The sequence below is a fragment of the Zonotrichia albicollis genome, chromosome 8 (assembly GCF_047830755.1).
Source record: "Zonotrichia albicollis isolate bZonAlb1 chromosome 8, bZonAlb1.hap1, whole genome shotgun sequence".
In the NCBI taxonomy this organism is placed as follows: Eukaryota; Metazoa; Chordata; class Aves; order Passeriformes; family Passerellidae; genus Zonotrichia; species Zonotrichia albicollis.
The window spans coordinates 1,504,498-1,523,847 of record NC_133826.1 but is presented as its reverse complement, the minus strand read 5'-3'; the positions used below and the strand labels follow the sequence as shown (position 1 = coordinate 1,523,847).

Sequence of the window (19,350 nt, the reverse complement as noted above, 5' to 3'; positions counted from 1 at the left end):
ACCCTGCAGGTGCTGATTCCAGCCCATGGCAGGAGGAAAAGGGGAGGCTCTCTGTGGGATCTCAGCCCCTCAGCACTGAGGTGTCACCGAGAGCACCCTTGGGGGGCTCGGGAGTCCTGGAATGTTCCAGAAGTGTCTGGTGGCTGGACTTTGATCCTACACAGGAGACGACACCTGTATGAGGACAGGAGGGTTTCACCGGGGTGAATGGTGAAGGGATTGGTTAATTAGAGAGTGAAACACAGGGTTTAGGATTTCTGTACAGGGGGGTTTAGAGAAGTAAGATGGAGGAATTGGGGCGTGTCCTGTCCTTCTTCTTCTTCTCCTCCATCTTCTTTGGTGATGGTGGCACTTTGGGATTGGTCATTACTAAAAGTGCACTGGGCAATAAGAATAAATGGTATTGGGGAAAAATGATAAATATTGTACACGTAACTTTGGGTATAAAGATAGGTGAGTGTGCTCATGGCTGGCTGCTGAGCAGAGCTCTGTGGGGCCAAGAGAAAATCTTTTAGATAAACAATTAATAAACATAAAAACCGAAAGAAGAACTGAAGCCTCTTCTGTTCCTTTGATACTCGGCTGCCCCAAGGCCACCCCGGGCCTTTCCAGGCCCTTCAAACAGCCAAAAACCAAACAGCTCTCCATGGCCTCTCTCCTGGCCTGGAAGATGGAATTCAGTTGGGAAATGTAGAGAAATGTTAAAGTCTGACAGAAGGCTCACATAGTGTGGATTTGTATGTAAATGTTGAGATAAGAAATGTTGATTTAGAAATGAAATAGGATAGATATTGTTGAGAGAGAAATGGAATTAGAAACAAGTTTTAAAGGGTGGTTTTGTAAAAAAGATGAGATATTTTGGAGAAACAGAGTCATAACTCTGTTTCTCCAAAGATGGATTATAGTAGGATTTATGAGGGGTGATTTCAGATTATTGGTTTTAAGGTATTTTTAATATAGTGTGACGAAAGTTGATAGGTTAAGAAATGTTTATAGTGTATTGTAACTAAGAAATAGTTGGGTCACGCTTTAAGATTTCTCTGCAAATTCATTTCTCACAGCTTCCAACCAAAGATTGCTGCAATAAACTCATTAAGACTTTGTTAATTTGTATTAATGATCATGTATTGCATTCCATTAATTATGCAGGTTCATCAGACAAGCAAAACACCAAATAAAGACCAGTCCAGGCTGCTGATCCTGATATTCAGCTCCAGAGCAGGAGTGCTGGACTCTGGAATTTAAGATAATCTTTGCAAATAAAGACTTTTTTGGGTGTAGTGAGCAGCAAAACTTCCCCTGGTGTTGTGCAACGATCTGCAAAGCATTTGTGGTGTTTTCCCATTAATGGGAATTTCTGTGGGAGTCCTGAGGGGGACAGGGGGACACAGGGATGGGTGGGACGCTGGCAGGGAATTCAGGGTTCATATTCTGCATTTTCCTTGTTCTGGACACTTTGGGACTCCATTTATACACTGGCACTCCCACAGAAAGGAGGCAGACGTGTAAGGGAAATTATTCCCTAAGAAGGTCTCTTATATCAAAAGCTCCTCAAAGTGAGAAGAAAAAAACTTCAAATCCAACAGAATTTTTTCACTTTTAGCTTTTGATATAAAAAACTTCAAATCCGACAGAATTTTTCACTTTTAGCTTTCAATATAAAATAACTTCAAATATAAAAGACAAAATTTTTTCAGTTTTAGCTTTTGGTATAAAATAACTTCAAATCCAACAGAATTTTTTCACTTTTAGCTTTTGATATAAAAAACTTCAGACAGATTTTTTTTTCAGTTTAACTTTTGATATTAAAAACTTCAAATCAGAATTTTTTCAGTTTTGGCTTTTGATATAAAAAACTTCAAATATAAAAGACAAAATTTTTTCACTTTTAGCTTTTGATATAAAAAATTTCAAATCAGACAGAATTTCTTCAGTTTTTGCTTTTGATATAAAAAACTTCAAATCAGACAGAATTTTTTCACTTTTAGCTTTTGATATAAAAAACTTCAAATCAGACAGAATTTTTTCACTTTTAGCTTTTGGTATAAAATAACTTCAAATCAGACAGAATTTTTTCAGTTTAACTTTTGATATTAAAAACTTCAAATCAGACAGAATTTTTTCCCTTTTAGCCTGGCACAGGGAAAGCAGGATTTGATGGCAGAATTTGTTTGTGGAGGTTGTAAAGACCAGGGTACCAAATTTTGGGCCAAAGAGGGGCTCTGCTGCCTGGATTATTAGGGAATTATTTTCTTTATCTCAAAAGTAATATTTTTTGTTTTTTTCCTCACATCTGAGTTAGAGATTCAGATTAAATTGTTTTTTTTCCTTTATTCTGTAAGTTCTTATTGTGATTTGGGATTCCTGTAAAAAGTGTGTCTCTGAATTGAAGGAGAACAGGGAATTTGTGCTCGGCTTCCTCTTAATTTATTCAATTATAATTAAATAATTCCTTAATAATTCCTCTTAAACTGAGACTCACTGGCAGTGGAATCTGGGATATCCCTGGATTGTGGAAAAAGGGATTTATACCTGCAGTTCAATCACAGCTAAAGTGAAAGTAATGTTTACCTTGGTAAATCATTTTATTTATAAACATATAAATTTATTTATATGTTCAATTATTATTTATAGACATTTATTTATAATATTTATAAATTTATTTTAAAATTTATTATTTATAAATCTATTTTTCTGCAGTGAGTTGTTCTCTATCAGCTAAATAATTTTATTGACACAGATTCAACATACCAAAAATAATTTCCTTTTTTTTCTTTTTTTTTTTTTTTTTAGCCTTCTGTTGAGTCTTCAAGCCCAGGTAAATATTTTTAATAATTTCCAAGGGTTTGGGCATCCTATGGGTGGAAAACTTTCCAGGAGTTCCTTCAGCTGCATTGTTGTTGCCTCCTGAGGTTTTATTTCTTTCAGAGAAATAATTAAGTGCTTCATAATTAAATCTTAGAGTCATTCCTCCCTGTCACACCCTCAGTGTGGGGCAAGGCTTGGAAAATGGAATTTAAATGGTCCAGGGAGAAAAGGGAAACATGAACAGGACTGGGATTAAAATTCAGGAGAAAAGGGGGAAAATATGAACAGAATTGGGATTAAAATTCAGGAGAAAAGGGGGAAAATATGAACAGGACTGGGATTAAAATTCAGGAGAAAAGGGGGAAAATATGAACAGGACTGGGATTAAAATTCAGGAGAAAAGGGGGAAAATATGAACAGAATTGGGATTAAAATTCAGGAGAAAAGGGGGAAAATATGAACAGGACTGGGATTAAGGGAGAATTTTGTGAGGTTTTTTGTTTTACTTGCTGAGTTTTTATTTGTGAGTTTTTATTTGTTTTTATTTGATAAGTTTCTATTTGCTGAGTTTTTATTTGTGAGTTAGCTTTTATTTGCAAGGTTTTATTTGTTTTTATTTGTTTTTATTTGTGAGTTTTTATTTGATAAGTTTCTATTTGCTGAGTTTTTATTTGTGAGTTAGCTTTTATTTGCAAGGTTTTATTTGTTTTTATTTGTGAGTTTTTGTTTTTGTTTAATAAGTTTCTATTTGCTGAGTTTTTATTTGTTTTTAGTTGTGAGTTTTTATTTGTTTTTATTTGATAAGTTTCTATTTGCTGAGTTCTTATTTGTGAGTTAGCTTTTATTTGCAAGGTTTTATTTGTTATTATTTGTGAGTTGGTTTTTGAGGTTGTATTTGTGAGTTTTTAATGGTGAGTGTTTGACTCTGCAGAGCTCAGGGCAGGCAGGTTTGTGGTTATTTAATGCTGAATTTCCCAGAGGGGCTGTGCAGGCGGTTCCTGCTCTTTCCTACCAGGATCTCCCCACAGGGAGGGCAGAGCCAGAGGGGCATCACTGGGATTTCTGCTCCCAGCCCTGCTGCCAGCCTGCCCTGCAGGCACAGCTGCAGAGCTGCTGGAGCTGAGCTGCTTCTGGAATGTTCCCCAGGAGGATCAGCAGCCTCTGACGACCATGAGTTCGACCCCTCGGCTGACATGCTGGTGCACGACTTCGACGACGAGCGCACACTAGAGGAGGAGGAGATGATGGAAGGGGAGACAAACTTCAGGTCTGAAATCGAGGATCTCAACAGGGTAGGTGGCTGTCCAGTTTATCTCAGCTGTTTGAGGGGCCTGGAAAGGCCCGGGGTGGCCTTGGGGCAGCCGCGTATCGAAGGACGAGAAGAGGCTTCAGTTCTTCTTTCGGTTTTTATGTTTATTAATTGTTTATCTAAAAGATTTTCTTTCAGCCGAACAGAGCTCTGCTCAGCAGCCAGCCATGAGCACACTGTCTGCCCTCCGTACAGTCACCTATCTTTATACCCATGGTTACGTGTACAATATTTATCATTTTTCCCCAATACCATTTATTCTCATTGCTGGGTGCACTCTCAGTAATAACCAATCCAAAAGTGCCACCGTGGCCAAAGAAGATGGAGGAGAAGAAGAAGAAGAAGAAGGACAGGACACGCCCCAATTCCTCCATCTTACTTCTCTAAACCCCCCTGTACAGAAATCCTAAACCCTGTGTCTCACCCTCTAATTAACCAATCCCTTCACCATTCACTCCAGTGAAGCCCTCATCCTTGTCGTCTCCTGTGTGGGATCAAAGTCCAGCCACCAGACACTTCTGGAACATTCCAGGACTCCCGAGACCCCCAAGGTGGTCTCGGTGGCTCAGCACCTCAGGACTGAGATCCTGAGATCCGACAGGTGGCCTCCAGGAGCCTGTCCGGGTCTGGAGAGACAGGAGTCTGCTAGGGAGGGCAGGAGCCTCCCCTGAAATGGAGAATGTGACCCCCTTCCCTCTGAATTGCTATGAATTTTCAATGAAGGGGCTCTCAGGCAAAAATATGGGAGCAGGAATAATAGTTCTTTACTAGGGAAAGAAATAAAAGGATAAAATAAACAATGCAGTTCACTAGAACAACAGTGACAGAGTCAGAACACACCCTGACACCCTGTGGGTCAGGCTGTTGGCAGCAGTGCCATTGGAATTGTGGCTGCAGAGCTCCTGCAGTGTCAGTGTGGTTCTGCTGGAGCAGGGATCCTATAGAAATCCCATTGGAATTGTGGCTCAGCCCTCCTGCAGTGTCAGGGGTGGTTCCCTGTAGAAAGGTGGAAGATCCAGGGGCAGAGTCAGTGCTGTTCCTCTGGGGAATCCAGTGCAGAAGCCGTGCTGGTGTTCCAGAATCTCCAGATTCTATCCAGGCAGGAATGCTTGGCTGCTGTTCCAGATTTTCCAGATTATACCCAGGCAGGAATGCTTGGCTGGTGTTCCAGAATCTCATATTCTATCCAGGCAGGAATGTTTAGTTATTGTTCCAGAATCTCCAGATTATATCTGGATAGCAATGCTTGGCTGGTGCTCCAGAATCTCCAGATTCTATCCAGGTAGGGATGCTTGGCTGGTGTTCCAGAATCCCCAGATTCTATCCAGGCAGGAATGTTTAGTTATTGTTCCAGAATCTCTAGATTCTGTCCAGGCAGGAATGCTTGGCTGGTGCTCCAGAATTCCAGATTCTATCCAGGTAGGAATGTTTAGTTATTGTTCCAGAATCTCAGATTATATCCAGGTAGGAATGTTTAGTTATTGTTCCAGAATCTCCAGGTTATATCCAGGTAGGAATGCTTGGCTGGTGTTCCAGAATCTCCAGATTCTATCCAGGTAGGAATGTTTAGTTATTGTTCCAGAACCTCCAGATTATATCCAGGCAGGAATTCTCAGCTCCTCCCTCTGGGCTCACATCTCCCAATGGGATGCTGCAGTTCTTATCAGCCATGCAGGGACATTCCATGGCTGTTATCAGCAGATATCTCCCCTGAGGGAGGAGTGATTGTGGTCACTCAGACAGAGATAATACAAACTTGACAAAACACAACTGACATACAGAATACATCTTGCCTTGCAATCTGGAACAGATCCCAAACCACACCCACAAAACATGCAGGAATTTTAAAAAAATTAATAAATAAATAATAAAGAGAGGGAAAGGCTGAATAAATTTACCAAGAATTGGGGGAAATAAATGGTACATAAATATTTATAATGTGCTTGGTTAGTTGGTTTTGCATCTATAGGATGTAAATTTTAGAACTAATATAAATTAAAATATCATCTGACACTAAACTTGTGTATTCCAGCTGCACCAGAGTAGTGCTTGTAGGTTCTTATTTTAAAACCAAACCTCTCATAATTCCCATTTCTTGTGCATTTTGATACAGATATCTGTCCAAGTGGAGCTCTTAGGAATAGCCTCATTTAAAGGCAGATGCAGAGGAAATGCTGTCCAAACCCTATTTAAGCATGAATGATTATGCTGATAGCACTTTAAATTAATTTGGTGCATTTAATCAATATTTCCAGTGTAAATGCTAATTTCTTCCTGGTTCTGCTGTCACTTCTGTATTGTCTTCAATTATTTCTCAGGCAGGAATAATATTCTTAAATTACCAAGTGGGTTCATTATAAATGCAGAGTAATTTAGATCCTGTCTGTGGCCTTGTTGGCCTCCAGAACAGATCATTAATGATTCACTGATGAATATTTGATGTACAAATCCTATTTAGCTTAAGTGATTCTGCCAATAGGACTTGAAATTAATTTACTCCATTTAATCTATATTTCCAGTGGAAATTATCTTTTTTTTTTAATCTGCTAATTTCCAGGTTGATACTAAATGGAAAACATAAAGATAAATAAATAGTTGGTGAATCTAAATGTGCTTCATGTAGATTAAATGAGGAGTGGAGCTCCACACGTCTCTCATGTGGGGTTTAAATTGAAAATTGGCTTTTTTCCCTTCATATTTCATGTAACTCTCTCACCACATTACAGCCCTTCAGTTTATCCCCTCATAGCCAGTGGGTAAATAATAAATAAATACATTCATTTTTTTCACCTTTTCCATTTTGCAATACCCTGAAGCGATGAAGAAATCCCAGTTTTTGTTTTCTCTTGGAGAGCTGCTGGTCCCTGGAGCTCTTGCAATTGCAATGGACTATTTGCAGTTAAGAGGCTTAACCTGAGAAAACATTATAAATACAGAAAAACATTATAAATACAGAAAAACATAAATACAGAAAAACATTATAAATACAAACCCCCTTTGCTGGGTAACACAGGGTCAATGATATTTCTATTCCATAATTCCTAAAAAAAAATGCAAATTCCAATTTTTCATTTCTAATTCTCAGCTCTGTGGGGATGGGAGTGCTTAAATACAGGATATTCTTTTCCAAAATGTCCTGGAGAACATTTGGATGATTCCAGTAGGATTTTTCTGCTGGCTCTGCTGCCAGGTTTAATTAAGAGCACAGGCCTTTCATGTTATCTGTGTCAGTAAAATATTTATTCCCCATCAAGTGACACTGTGGGGACCAAAAACCATTTAATTGTATGGCTGGGTGTAAAGCTTAACCAGAGAGTAGGGGAATAAGATCTAGAATGGCTCAGTTCAATAAAATATAAAATAAAATAAAATAAAATAAAATAAAATAAAATAAAATAAAATAAAATAAAATAATGCAGATAAGAAGTGCTGATAACCCGTGCCACTCTTGTTTTTACAGAGCACAACCAGCTCCACTTTGTCATTGGGATTATTGGGATGTTTCCAGAAATCAGATCAGGGCAGGCCCTTAGGATAGGAAGTCTAAGGTCAGCCAATAACTAAAAATATCTGATTATCAGCCAACATAGATACATTTGCATTAGATGCTAGGATAAACTATAGATACTAGGAAAAAACTATTTAGAGCAAGCACACAACTCCAAATAATAAACAAAGGATTTGATGCTTTGAGAGAGAATTTTTAAATGATTCCTCAAAATTTCTGCTCTGAAAAATCTCACTTAGGGAGAGAGGCTGGACACTGAGGATTAAAAGTAATAAAGAAATTAATTAGCAGAGCCAGCAATTTTTACTAATACTATTTATTAACAAAATTTAATTAAAAGTATTTATTAGTAGTATGTATTAGTAATTTTTATTAATAAAGGGGAGAGTTTGGGAGCCTTTGTTGTACTTGAATTAGTTTGAGACCTGACAGTACAAATTGAAATGTCTCCTCAGAGCAGACCAGCTTTTTCATGAGGTTTAAATAAAATTTTTTTAAGGTTTAGCAGGTTTGTTTGCAGCTGGGGAAGGAATTCCTTTTGGGATGGCCATTCTTGGTGTGGGTGTTAGTGATTCCTGTAGTTTGGTGAGAACCTTGATGCAATTCCTGTGGAAATATCCCTGTCAATTCCCAGGTTTTGTGTGAATTTTGCTGAGGAAAGCAACATTCCCATCGTGTTGGGGTGGGAGGTCTGCTGGAAATAAATCAAGGATTGGGAAATAAGTCATCCCACATTTTCCTTAGGAGCCCAATCTTCCTATTTTATCAATCCATCAAGGAAATATCCCAGAAATATCCACAAAAATCCCACATTTTTCTCAGAAAACTTCCAATTTTGCCAAGCCAGCCCTTTTGGAATAACTGTTCTTGGTGTGGGTGCCTTGATCCCTGTTGTTTGGTGAGAACCTTGATGCTGCACAGCAATTCCTGTGGAATATCCCTGTTAATTCCCAGGTTTTGTGTGAATTTTGTTCAGGAAAGTGACATTCCCATCGTGTTGGGATGGGAGGTCCGCTGGAAATAAATCAAGGATTGGGAAATAAATAATCCCACACAGAAACCCCACATTTTCCTTAGGAGCCCAATCTTCCTATTTTATCAATCCATCAAGGAAATATTCCTGTTAATCCCTGTGGAAATATCCCAGAAATATCCACAAAAATCCCACATTTTTCTCAGGAGCCCAAACTTCCAATTTTGCCAGTCCATTCCAAAAGGAATTCCTTTTGGGATGGCCATTCTTGGTGTGGGTGTTAGTGATTCCTGTAGTTTTGTGAGAACCTTGATGCAATTCCTGTGGAATATCCCTGTTAATTCCCAGGTTTTGTGTGAATTTTTCCCAGGAGAGTGACATTCCCATCCAGGAGATCTTGTTGGGGTGGGAAGTTTGCTGGAAATAAATTAAGGATTGGGAAATAAATTATCCCACACAGAAACCCCACATTTTCCTTAAGAGCCCAATCTTCCTATTTTATCAGTCCATCAAGGAAATATCCCAGAAATATCCACAAAAATCCCACATTTTCCTTAAGAGCCCAAACTTCCAATTTTGCCAGTCCATTCCAAAAGGAATTCCTTTTGGGATGGCCATTCTTGGTGTGGGTGTTAGTGATTCCTGTAGTTTGGTGAGACTCTTGATGCTGCAGAGCAATTCCTGTGGAATATCCCTGTTAATTCCCAGGTTTTGTGTGAATCTTTCCCAGGAGAGTGACATTCCCATCCAGGAGATCCTGTTGGGGTGGGAGGTCTGCTGCAAATAAATCAAGGATTGGGAAATAAATAATCCCACACAGAAACCCCACATCACAGAAACCATTTTCCTTAGGAGCCCAATCTTCCCATTTTATCAATCCATCAAGGAAATATTCCTGTTAATCCCTGTGGAAATATCCCAGAAATATCCACAAAAATCCCACATTTTCCTTAAGAGCCCAAACTTCCAATTTTGCCAGTCCATCCCTTTTGGAATAACTGTTCTTGGTGTGAGTGCCCTGGTCCCCTGTGCTGTGGTGAGAGCTGTGGTGCCTTGGAGCAGTTCCTGTGGGATATCCCATTAATATCCCATTAATCCCAGTTTTGTTGGGGTTCCAGGAGAGTGACATGCCCATCCAGGAGATCTTGTTGGGGTGGGAGGTTTGCTGGAAATAAATTAAGGATTGGGAAATAAATTATCCCACACAGAAACCCCACATTTTCCTTAGGAGCCCAATCTTCCCATTTTATCAATCCATCAAGGAAATATCCCAGAAATATCCACAAAAATCCCACATTTTTCTCAGGAAACTTCCAATTTTGCCAGTCCATCCCTTTTGGAATGACTGTTCTTGGTGTGGCTGCCCTGATCCCTGTAGTTTGGTGAGAACCTTGATGCTGCAGAGCAATTCCTGTGGAAATATCCCTGTTAATTCCCAGGTTTTGTGTGAATTTTTCCCAGGAAAGTGACATTCCCATCATGTTGGGGTGGGAGGTCTGCTGGAAATAAATCAAGGATTGGGAAATAAGTCATCCCACATTTTCCTTAGGAGCCCAATCTTCCTATTTCATCAATCCATCAAGGAAATATTCCTGTTAATCCCTGTGGAAATATCCCAGAAATATCCACAAAAATCTCACATTTTTCTCAGGAGCCCAAACTTCCAATTTTGCCAGTCCATTCCAAAAGGAATTCCTTTTGGGATGGCCATTCTTTGTGTGGGTGTTAGTGATTCCTGTAGTTTGGTGAGAACCTTGATGCTGCAGAGCAATTCCTGTGGAATATCCCTGTTAATTCCCAGGTTTTGTGTGAATTTTTCCTAGGAGAGTGACATTCCCATCGTGTTGGGGTGGGAGGTCTGCTGGAAATAAATCAAGGATTGGGAAATAAGTCATCCCACATTTTCCTTAGGAGCCCAATCTTCCTATTTTATCAATCCATCAAGGAAATATCCCAGAAATATCCACAAAAATCCCACATTTTTCTCAGGAGCCCAAACTCCCAGTTTTGCCAGTCCATAGTGGCCATTCAGGTGTGGGTGCCCTGGTCCCTGTGCTGTGGTGAGAGCCATGGTGCCATGGAGCAGTTCCCATGGGATATCCCATTAATATCCCATTAATCCCAGGTTTTGTTGGGGTTCCAGGAGAGTGACATGCCCATCCAGGAGATCCTGTTGGGGTGGGAAGTTTGCTGGAAATAAATTAAGGATTGGGAAATAAATTATCCTACACAGAAACCCCACATTTTCCTTAAGAGCCCAATCTTCCTATTTTATCAATCCATCAAGGAAATATCCCAGAAATATCCACAAAAATCCCACATTTTTCTCAGAAAACTTCCAATTTTGCCTGTCCAACCCTTTTGGAATGACTGTTCTTGGTGTGGGTGCCCTGGTCCCCATGCTGTGGTGAGAGCCATGGTGCCATGGAGCAGTTCCTGTGGGATATCCCATTAATATCCCATTAATCCCAGTTTTTTGGGGTTCCAGGAGAGTGACATGCCCATCCAGGAGCTGCTGAGCCGCTATGGCTACGATGGCACCGTGCCCCTGCAGGAGGAGGAGGAGGAGGAGGAGGAAGAAGAGGAGGAGGAGGAGGGAGAAGATGATGATGATGTCGATAACGATGACAACAGCGGCTGCAGTGGGGAAAACAAGGTAAATGAGTGCTCATTTGCATATGTAAATTTGTGATTTGCATACCCGCACTACTCTGTGTCCCAGGTCGTGGCAGAGCTAATTTGTAATAGAGTTGATTTCATAAACCTTGCTTTACTAATAAGGTTTACTCTTAATTACCCATCTGTATTTCTCTTAATTGCTCTTAATTCCATCTCTCTCATCCCAAGCAGAGGCAGTTGAAAATCCCTGGATGCAGCATCATGTGAGGGATGGGAATTGTCCTTCAGCCTCAGCACTGGCACTTTAAATGCCTGCAGACACCTTTAGGGATACAGCTGAACACTCACTTGGAGTAGAAAAGCTGATTATTGAAACTGCACAAACTGCTGGATTAAATGTGGCTCTAGCTCTTGGAAATCCTGCAGGTTTTCCAACTTGAGCCTTTTAAATTGTGTTTTTCCAGCCCGGTTGTACTTGAATTAACTCAACCTAATGCTTCAAGTATCTTTGCCAAATGTTTAGTTTTGAGCTTAGCATTTTCAAACTCCTTTTCTGTGTTCTCTTCAAATAGTTTTCTGATTTTAAAAAAGAGATTTTTCTACTTGGAATGTAGAGTCCTGTCATGGGGCACAGCTGCTGCATCCTGAATTCCATTAAGATACCCCTTGGAATTGTCAGTGACACAAAAGCTGAGGCCTTAGAGGAGGTTTCATTTCCTGGTGTGGCTTTAAAAGAGATCCATTCTGGGTTTTTGGTACCTTCACCAATTTGAGAGCCCTGGAATGGCACCCAGGGATGAGGAATGGTACATCTGAGTCAGGAACTGAAGTTGCTGGGATTTACAAGCTGCCTTGACAGCTGCTGGAGAGGATTGTTCTTTGTGGGGGCTGAACAGTTCAAAAGGAAGATCCAGAGTGGGATTGGATCAGGAAAGGTTCAGGGGAGGGGGAGAAACTTGTGTAACATGAAGGCTGCAGGGAGAATTCTGTCAGGAGAATTTCCTCATGGAAAGGGTGGTCAGGCTGTGCAAGGGGCTGGAGTGTCCAGGGAGCCCCTGGATGTGACACTGGGGGCTGGTGACAGGGTGGGGATGGGTCCCAGCTTGGGCTGGGTGATCCTGGAGGGCTCCTCCAACCCCAGTCACCCTGTGCAGAATCAAATGGTACCATTTCCATCTAAATCCCTCCTCCTTTTATTGATAATTCCTAAGAAAGGGCTTTGGAGACCAAAGTAAAATATCATTGAAATGAAATTCAAATTTCATTAAGATTTGAATTTAAAAAGCAAATATTTCAGTTTTATCTACTTAAAAAACAACCTCAAAACGTGTTCACACAATAAGAAGTTACATTTATGGTGGCTCAGCCTGCACATACCACAAATGAGATTTGAGATTAATCTATTGCCAATCCTGGCAAGAACATTTAAAAATCTGATTAAAACCCAGCTTTTCCACTGGCAGGGATAAATGAGGTGCTGCTGATTTTTTTCCTCTGTTGATTGTGGTTTGCTTTTGTGGCAGGAGGAGACCATCAAGGACTCGTCGGGGCAGGAGGATGAGACCCAGTCCTCCAACGATGAGCCAGCCCCATCTGTGGCCTCCCAGGACCCCCAGGAAATCATTCGCCCTCGGCGCTGTAAATATTTTGATACCAGTAAGTCCAGTTTCATCAGCCCCAAAAATCCCAGTATCCTGAGCCACAAATGCATTTGGAGCCCTAAAAATATTGGATTTTCCTCTTCATGGCACTGCTGTGCGTGAGAGTCATGCTCAAAACAAAGAAGGGAAGTCCTGGTTTTGGTGCTGTAAATATTTTGATACCAGTAAGTCCAGTTTCATCAGCCCCAAAATCCCAGTATCCTGAGCCACAAATGCATTTGGAGCCCTAAAAATATTGGATTTTCCTCTTCATGGCACTGCTGTGTGTGAGAGTCGTGCTCAAAACAAAGAAGGGAAGTCCTGGTTTTAGTTGAGGGTTGAGGTTGCTCTGCTGGCTCTGTGGAAGGACAGGAGATAATCTCTGATTTTGCAAGAAAGATTTGGGAAATTGAATCATTGAAATTTGACATTTTGCAGGTTAAAATTAATCGGTGTGCCCTGGTTATTTGCCAAAGCCTGGGCTCTGTTCTCATCCAAAGGAGCTCAGAGTCCACCTGAAGGGAAGAATCAACTGAAATTTCCTACAAATAAAACACAGATTTCCTCAGAAACAGAAAAGCAATAAAATCTGGAAAGACCAAGAATTGCTAACCCTGAAATAGTGGAAGGGGGAGGTCACTAAGAAGAAAATTTGCTTCAAGAATTCCAGTTTTGCCAGCACTGAGCTGATCATTTTCATACTTATTTTGTTTACAAATGGATTTTGCATCCTGAACTCTGATTTCCCTGGAATCTCCCCTGATGGGATCTGACCCTTTGGGGCTGCTTGGGAAAGCAGATATTTTATCTTTCTTCAGTAAAAGTGGCTGTTGCTATTTGAATTCCTCCTGTTCTGTGTTTGAACAAATAAAAGATTCCTCACCATACCTAACACTTGATAATTATTAGTTAGAAATGCAATTATTCATTTGTGGTTTATTTAAATCCAAAATTGCCAGGGAACCTTTAAATTTAAATGAACAATTGCCAAGTGTGTAGCTGTGCAGAGGATTGCAAATATCTTCAATAAATTCCTATTTTTAAGCACAGAATTAACTTAATTCAAGTGTATTGCATTAGGTTTGGGGGTTTCCACAGCTTTCAGCTGTCTATAAAATGTCATTTAATGTCTAGATAATTTTAATGCTGCTGGATCCCCTCCTGTACAGAAACCAGCACCTTGGGAAAGGCAGCTGGCCTAGACCATAAAGAGCTTAACATTCCTGCCAGTCCTTATCCCAAATAATCCCAGGCTCCCAAACCCCAGGAGGAAACACTCCCAGATTTCTGCCACCTTCTGCTCAAATCTACCTGAAATTTTCTGAAAAAAAACCAGCAGCAACTAAACCAGGAGCTGATAGAAAAGGGCTTGAAACCCACAAAAATATTCCCACAAATTCAGAATAAACTTGGATGGGGATCCTTCGAAGCCAAGGGAAAAGAAATATGAATTTAATAACAAAATTAAGGGTTGTTTTTATTGATATCTTCTCAATTTCTCAGAGCCTGGCTTGTATCTTAATCCAAATCTGGGTGGGTCATTTTTTAATCTTGTCACTGCTGAGCCAGGAGTGCTGTCCCCAAAAGTGTCCCTGAGATAAGGAGGGACAGAGGGAGCAGGGCTGGGGCTGCTGGCTCTGCTGCTCTGGCCTCAGATGGCTCTGAAATTCCTTGCAGATAGTGAAATAGAGGAGGAATCTGAAGAAGATGAAGATTATATTCCCTCAGAAGACTGGAAAAAGGTAAATATTCAGCCCACATTTCATGAATAATTAATTAATCTCTTACTGGGGAACTCTGAGCTCTGTGGAGCACCTAAATCCTCTGCAGATTTTCCCCATAAAGAGCAGAGTTTTGGTAATGAGAAGTCTTTAAATCCTCACCAAGCAGTCAAAAATCCATTTCCATATAGCTGCCTTCAATTTTGAACCTGTTAATTGCATTTTTAGATTTTAAACAACAAAAGCTTCAAGAGGGGAGGAAAACAGATGTGGTCATGCTCCTGTTTGCTAACAAAAATTCTCAGGGGGGGCTTCACTTTTTCTTTTTATTCCACTCAGGAAATCATGGTGGGCTCTATGTTCCAGGCTGAAATTCCAGCTGGCACCTGCAAATACAAAGAGAATGAAAAAGGTGAGATTTGACCATTTATTGCTGCTTGGGATGCAAGTCTGATTAGGAGAAGGAAAAGACTGGATTGATGTCATGTGCCTTAATAAATGAGTGACAATTAGAGCCACCATCATCACATTAGAGCTCATCCTGTGCTCAGCAGAGCTGGAGGAAGAGGAAAAGAAGGATTTATTTATTCTTGGCCTGCTGCCTCTTGAACCCTTGGATTCTGATTTAGTGATCCACACAAGCTGCAGCCTCTTCACTTCTGGATTTCTTTTGTGTGAAATGAAACAGCTAATGGAGAAATGGCACTGCTGGAACTGGATTGTCACAGTAAAAAGGGCAAAATGGTACCAACAGCTTTGCTTTTCACATTTTGTACCTCTTCAATCAGGAAGAAGAAATTCTGCTCTTGTGGATTTTTTTTTCCCAGCAATTTTTCCCCTCATGCCAAGCAGAGGCTTTGGCTGGATGCTGTCAGGAAAGGCAGATCCAGTTCAAACCCAGCTGGGAGCAGAAAAAGGAAATTTTCCTTCTCATTCAGCCCATTGCTAAGGGTTTGCTCACACTGCAGGTCAATGAGAATGAATTTCTTTGTAGCTTTGTAGAATTCAGTTTTTAAGGAAGCAGCACAAAGCCTGGAGCCCTCCCAGAGCCCAGGTTTGTGCTCAGTTCTCCCATTGCCAGGGAGGTTTGGATTCCCTGGATCCCTGGGGCTGCCAGGCCAGCCTGGACAGGGCTCGGAGCACCTGGCACAGCTGAGCTCCCTCCTCCCAGGGCAATCCATGAATTGGATGCTTTTTAAGGTCCCATCCAGCCCAAACCCCTCCAGGATTCCCTGAGGGGTCCTAGAACTCTTTATTTTTCTTGAGTGAGCAGCCAAACACCAGCTGAGTGGGAACCTCTGGAACAAAAACCCCAAAAATTCGTGGGAGCTGTTCCCAAAGTGTGTCCTGGGGGAAGTGAAGCTGCTTTCTTTGCAAGACATTTCATCATTTCTTTACCACTTTGGGAGGTTTATTTGTATTTATTTCCATGATAAATTACTTTTTCTAAGTAGAGATTGATCCTGAGCCCCCTGAGCTGGCTGTGCTTTCCCAAGCATTCCTTTTGGAATCAGTGCCCAAATTCCTTCCTTGCTGCTCTTCCTCAGGTTGTTGGAGCCCACAGCCAAGCTCTGGATATTTTCCTACTTTAATAGCCAGAATTTCACTTTATTCTGCTGCAGTCCAAAGCTTGGCTCTTCCAAAATAAAACTCTTCCAAAATAATCAGGGGATATCACACTTGGCCCACATTTCTCCATTAAATTCGGTTTACTGTGGCTTCCCTGCTGTCAAACTCCTGTGAAAGCTCTGGAAAAGGTGGAGATTAAAATTCTGGAGCTGCAGGATGAGTTCTATAACCCAGAACCCAGATCATGGCAGGATTTGAAGGCAAAGTCCCAAACCCAAGACCAAAACCGAGGTCATTTGGATCTCAGATTAGTGGTGCCCCCATGATCCCCCAAGGTTGATCAGAGACAATAAATACCTTTATAATTATTTCATTTTATTATAATGATTTCATTTTCTTGTGCTCTCTCTGGGGTCTATCCAGTGTATGAAAATGATGACCAGCTGCTCTGGAACCCTGACTTTTTACCAGAGGACAAAGTCATAGAATTCCTCAACGAGGCCTCGAGGCGCACGGGAGAGGAGAAGGGCCTGGATGCAATTCCTGAGGGCTCCCACATTAAAGACAATGAGCAGGTATAAAAACATAAACATGCAGTTTCTTTTCTAGAATTAATCATCTTTTTATTTCACTCTACTCCCAAGAGATAAAATCGGGTTTGAAACACTCTCATTGTTCCTTGTGGAAATAGAAATTTGGTGAGGATTTTACTTCTCAGAGAATATGAAACTGTTAACTTGGGCTTAATGTTGCTTTATGTAAAATGAATATATAATAGAAAATAAATTATATATATATATATATATGAATCTGCATGAATTAATTCTCTCAGATACAGAATTTTTCAATCATTAAATTCTCTATGAACGTTTTGTGGAAATAGAAATTTGGTGAGGATTTTACTTCTCAGAGAATATTAAACTGTTAACTTGGGCTTAATGTTGCTTTATGTAAAATAAATATATAATAGAAAATAAATTATATATATATATATATATGAATCTGTATGAATTAATTCTCTCAGGTACAGAATTTTTCAATCATTAAATTCTCTATGAACGTTCACTTAATTTTTTTTTCTTCATACCCAAAAAACCCCTACACATCAATTTTACAAATGTGTGTAGTGGATGAAAAAGCTTCAAAAAAACCCTTTCCATCAATTTTACAAATGTGTGTAGTGGATGAAAAAGTTGCAGTGCTCTGCTTGGGCATTTTCTTGCTTGTGTCAATAGAGATTTGGAAGTGTGAGCACAGTAAATGGATCTTAGATTGCGCTGTGCTGATTCCAAGGGTTTATTTTTAATTCCAAGGGTTTATTTTCAATCTGCAGAGGTGTCAGGATGCTGTGGTGTGTTCTTAAGTTTGTTAGTTTGCTCCCCCTATTTTCTGTATTATATGGTTTCTTCCTTTCCCAGGACCCTGCCAGTTAGGTTGCTATAGAAATGAAACTGCTCCTCCCTTGGTTTCTCTTATAAAGTGAAAGTGCCTCCTCCTTGGGCTCAGTCAATCACCCCTTTTCTCCTCCCAGGTTTCCAGAATTTTCTTTTCTCTGGGAGTTATGGTTGGCTGTAGCCCCGGAGCCCCTCCTATGATTTATAACAGTTGGTTACTTTGGTATATCAGTTATGTTTCGTACCTCCAAATATGTATTACTGTTGTAGTGTGTTGTTAAGTGTCTTGTGTTATTCCCCCAATTTATGTATTGTTCTCCCCTATTAGGTGTAAAATGGTTTTGTTCCCCCAGTATTTCCCGCCACTGCTACCCTGTCAGCTAAGTTGCTATGGTAACCGCTATTCATAGTTGCCGATGTGTAATTGCTCCTCCCCTGGTTTCCCTTATCAGTGAAAGTTGTTTCCTCCCTGGGCCCAGTCAATCACCCCCTTTCTCCTCCCAGGTTTCGAGAACCTTCTCCTCTCTGGAGATGGTGGCTGGCTGGGGTCCCAGGACACCTCCTTTACCTTTTGATTATTGGTCTCCATGGAGTGTCAGTTCTGTGAAGTTCATCCCCTCACCTTTCCCGATTGGTTCCGCCTGTACCCACCCCCCTCCTTTATAATCCTGTTTTCACCCCCTATGAAAAAAAACTTTTTCCCGGTTGGTTTCGCCGCGTTTGGATCCCGCAACACCTTCAATAAACCGATGTTTAACCCCCGGGAAATGGTCAGCTCCGTTCCTCCCCTATACCAGCGGTGTGAGCCAGTCCGCAGCCAGCACAGCCCGAGGCCCTCAGACGCCGAAGGGCGCTGGCCAGGAATTGCAGAGGGGCGTCGGCCTTTCGCCCTCAGCTAGCCAGACTCTAAACTTCGGGCCACATATGCCCCCCTCTGCACCCCCTTTTCTCCTCCCAGGTTTCGAGAATTTTCTTTTCTCTGGGAGTTATGGTCGGCTGTAGCCCCAGAGCCCCTCCTATGATTTATAACAGTTGGTTACTTTAGTATATCAGTTATGTTTCGTACCTCCAAATATGTATTACTATTGGATAGCCGGGTTTCCCTGCCTTCTTCCCCCCTTTTCCCTTAAAACCCTCTCCTGTCGGGTTTTCTTGGCTGTTTGGATGGCCTGGAAAGGCCCGGGGTGGCCTTGGGGCAGCCCGCGTATCGAAGGACGAGAAGAGGCTTCAGTTCTTCTTTCGGTTTTTATGTTTATTAATTGTTTATCTAAAAGATTTTCTCTCGGCCCGACAGAGCTCTGCTCAGTAGCCAGCCATGAGCACACTGTGCCGCCCTCTGTACAGACACCTATCTTTATACCCATTGTTACGTGTACAATATTTATCATTTTTCCCCAATACCATTTATTCTTATTACTCGGTGCACTCTCAGTAATAACCAATCCAAAGGTGCCACCATCACCACAGAAGATGGAGGAGAAGAAGAAGAAGAAGAAGGACAGGACACGCCCCAATTCCTCCATCTTACTTCTCTAAACCCCCCTGTACAGAAATCCTAAACCCTGTGTTTCACTCTCTAATTAACTCATCCCTTCACCATTCACTTTGGTGAAATCCTCCTATCCTCATACAGGTGTAGGATCAAAGTCCAGCCACCAGACACTTCTGGAACATTCCAGGACTCCCGAGCCCCCCAAGGGTGGTCTCGGTGGCCCGGCACCTCAGGACTGAGATCCTGAGATCCGACACTCTCCCGCCCCCTGTTCGGGGCCATTTGCTGGGTGTTTCCCCTCCTTGTTGGTTCTTCTG

At 41.2% G+C, this 19,350-nt stretch overlaps 1 protein-coding gene across 5 annotated transcripts in view; it reads left to right on the top strand.

Annotated features, from left to right (window-relative positions):
* MIER1 (MIER1 transcriptional regulator) overlaps positions 1 to 19,350 on the top strand; it is a 43,106-nt gene that overhangs the window by 12,826 nt on the left and 10,930 nt on the right. For 3 of the 5 annotated variants that reach the window (XM_074545586.1, XM_074545585.1, XM_074545584.1), the window contains 7 exons: positions 2,794 to 2,818; positions 3,955 to 4,100; positions 11,087 to 11,254; positions 12,741 to 12,873; positions 14,535 to 14,599; positions 14,918 to 14,990; positions 16,571 to 16,722. In XM_074545586.1, the coding sequence (XP_074401687.1) occupies positions 4,002 to 4,100; positions 11,087 to 11,254; positions 12,741 to 12,873; positions 14,535 to 14,599; positions 14,918 to 14,990; positions 16,571 to 16,722 (690 nt within the window). In that variant the 5' untranslated portion in view covers positions 2,794 to 2,818; positions 3,955 to 4,001. The remainder of the gene's footprint in view (positions 1 to 2,793; positions 2,819 to 3,954; positions 4,101 to 11,086; positions 11,255 to 12,740; positions 12,874 to 14,534; positions 14,600 to 14,917; positions 14,991 to 16,570; positions 16,723 to 19,350) is intronic. The other 2 variants (XM_074545588.1, XM_074545587.1) reach the window with 1 other exon arrangement.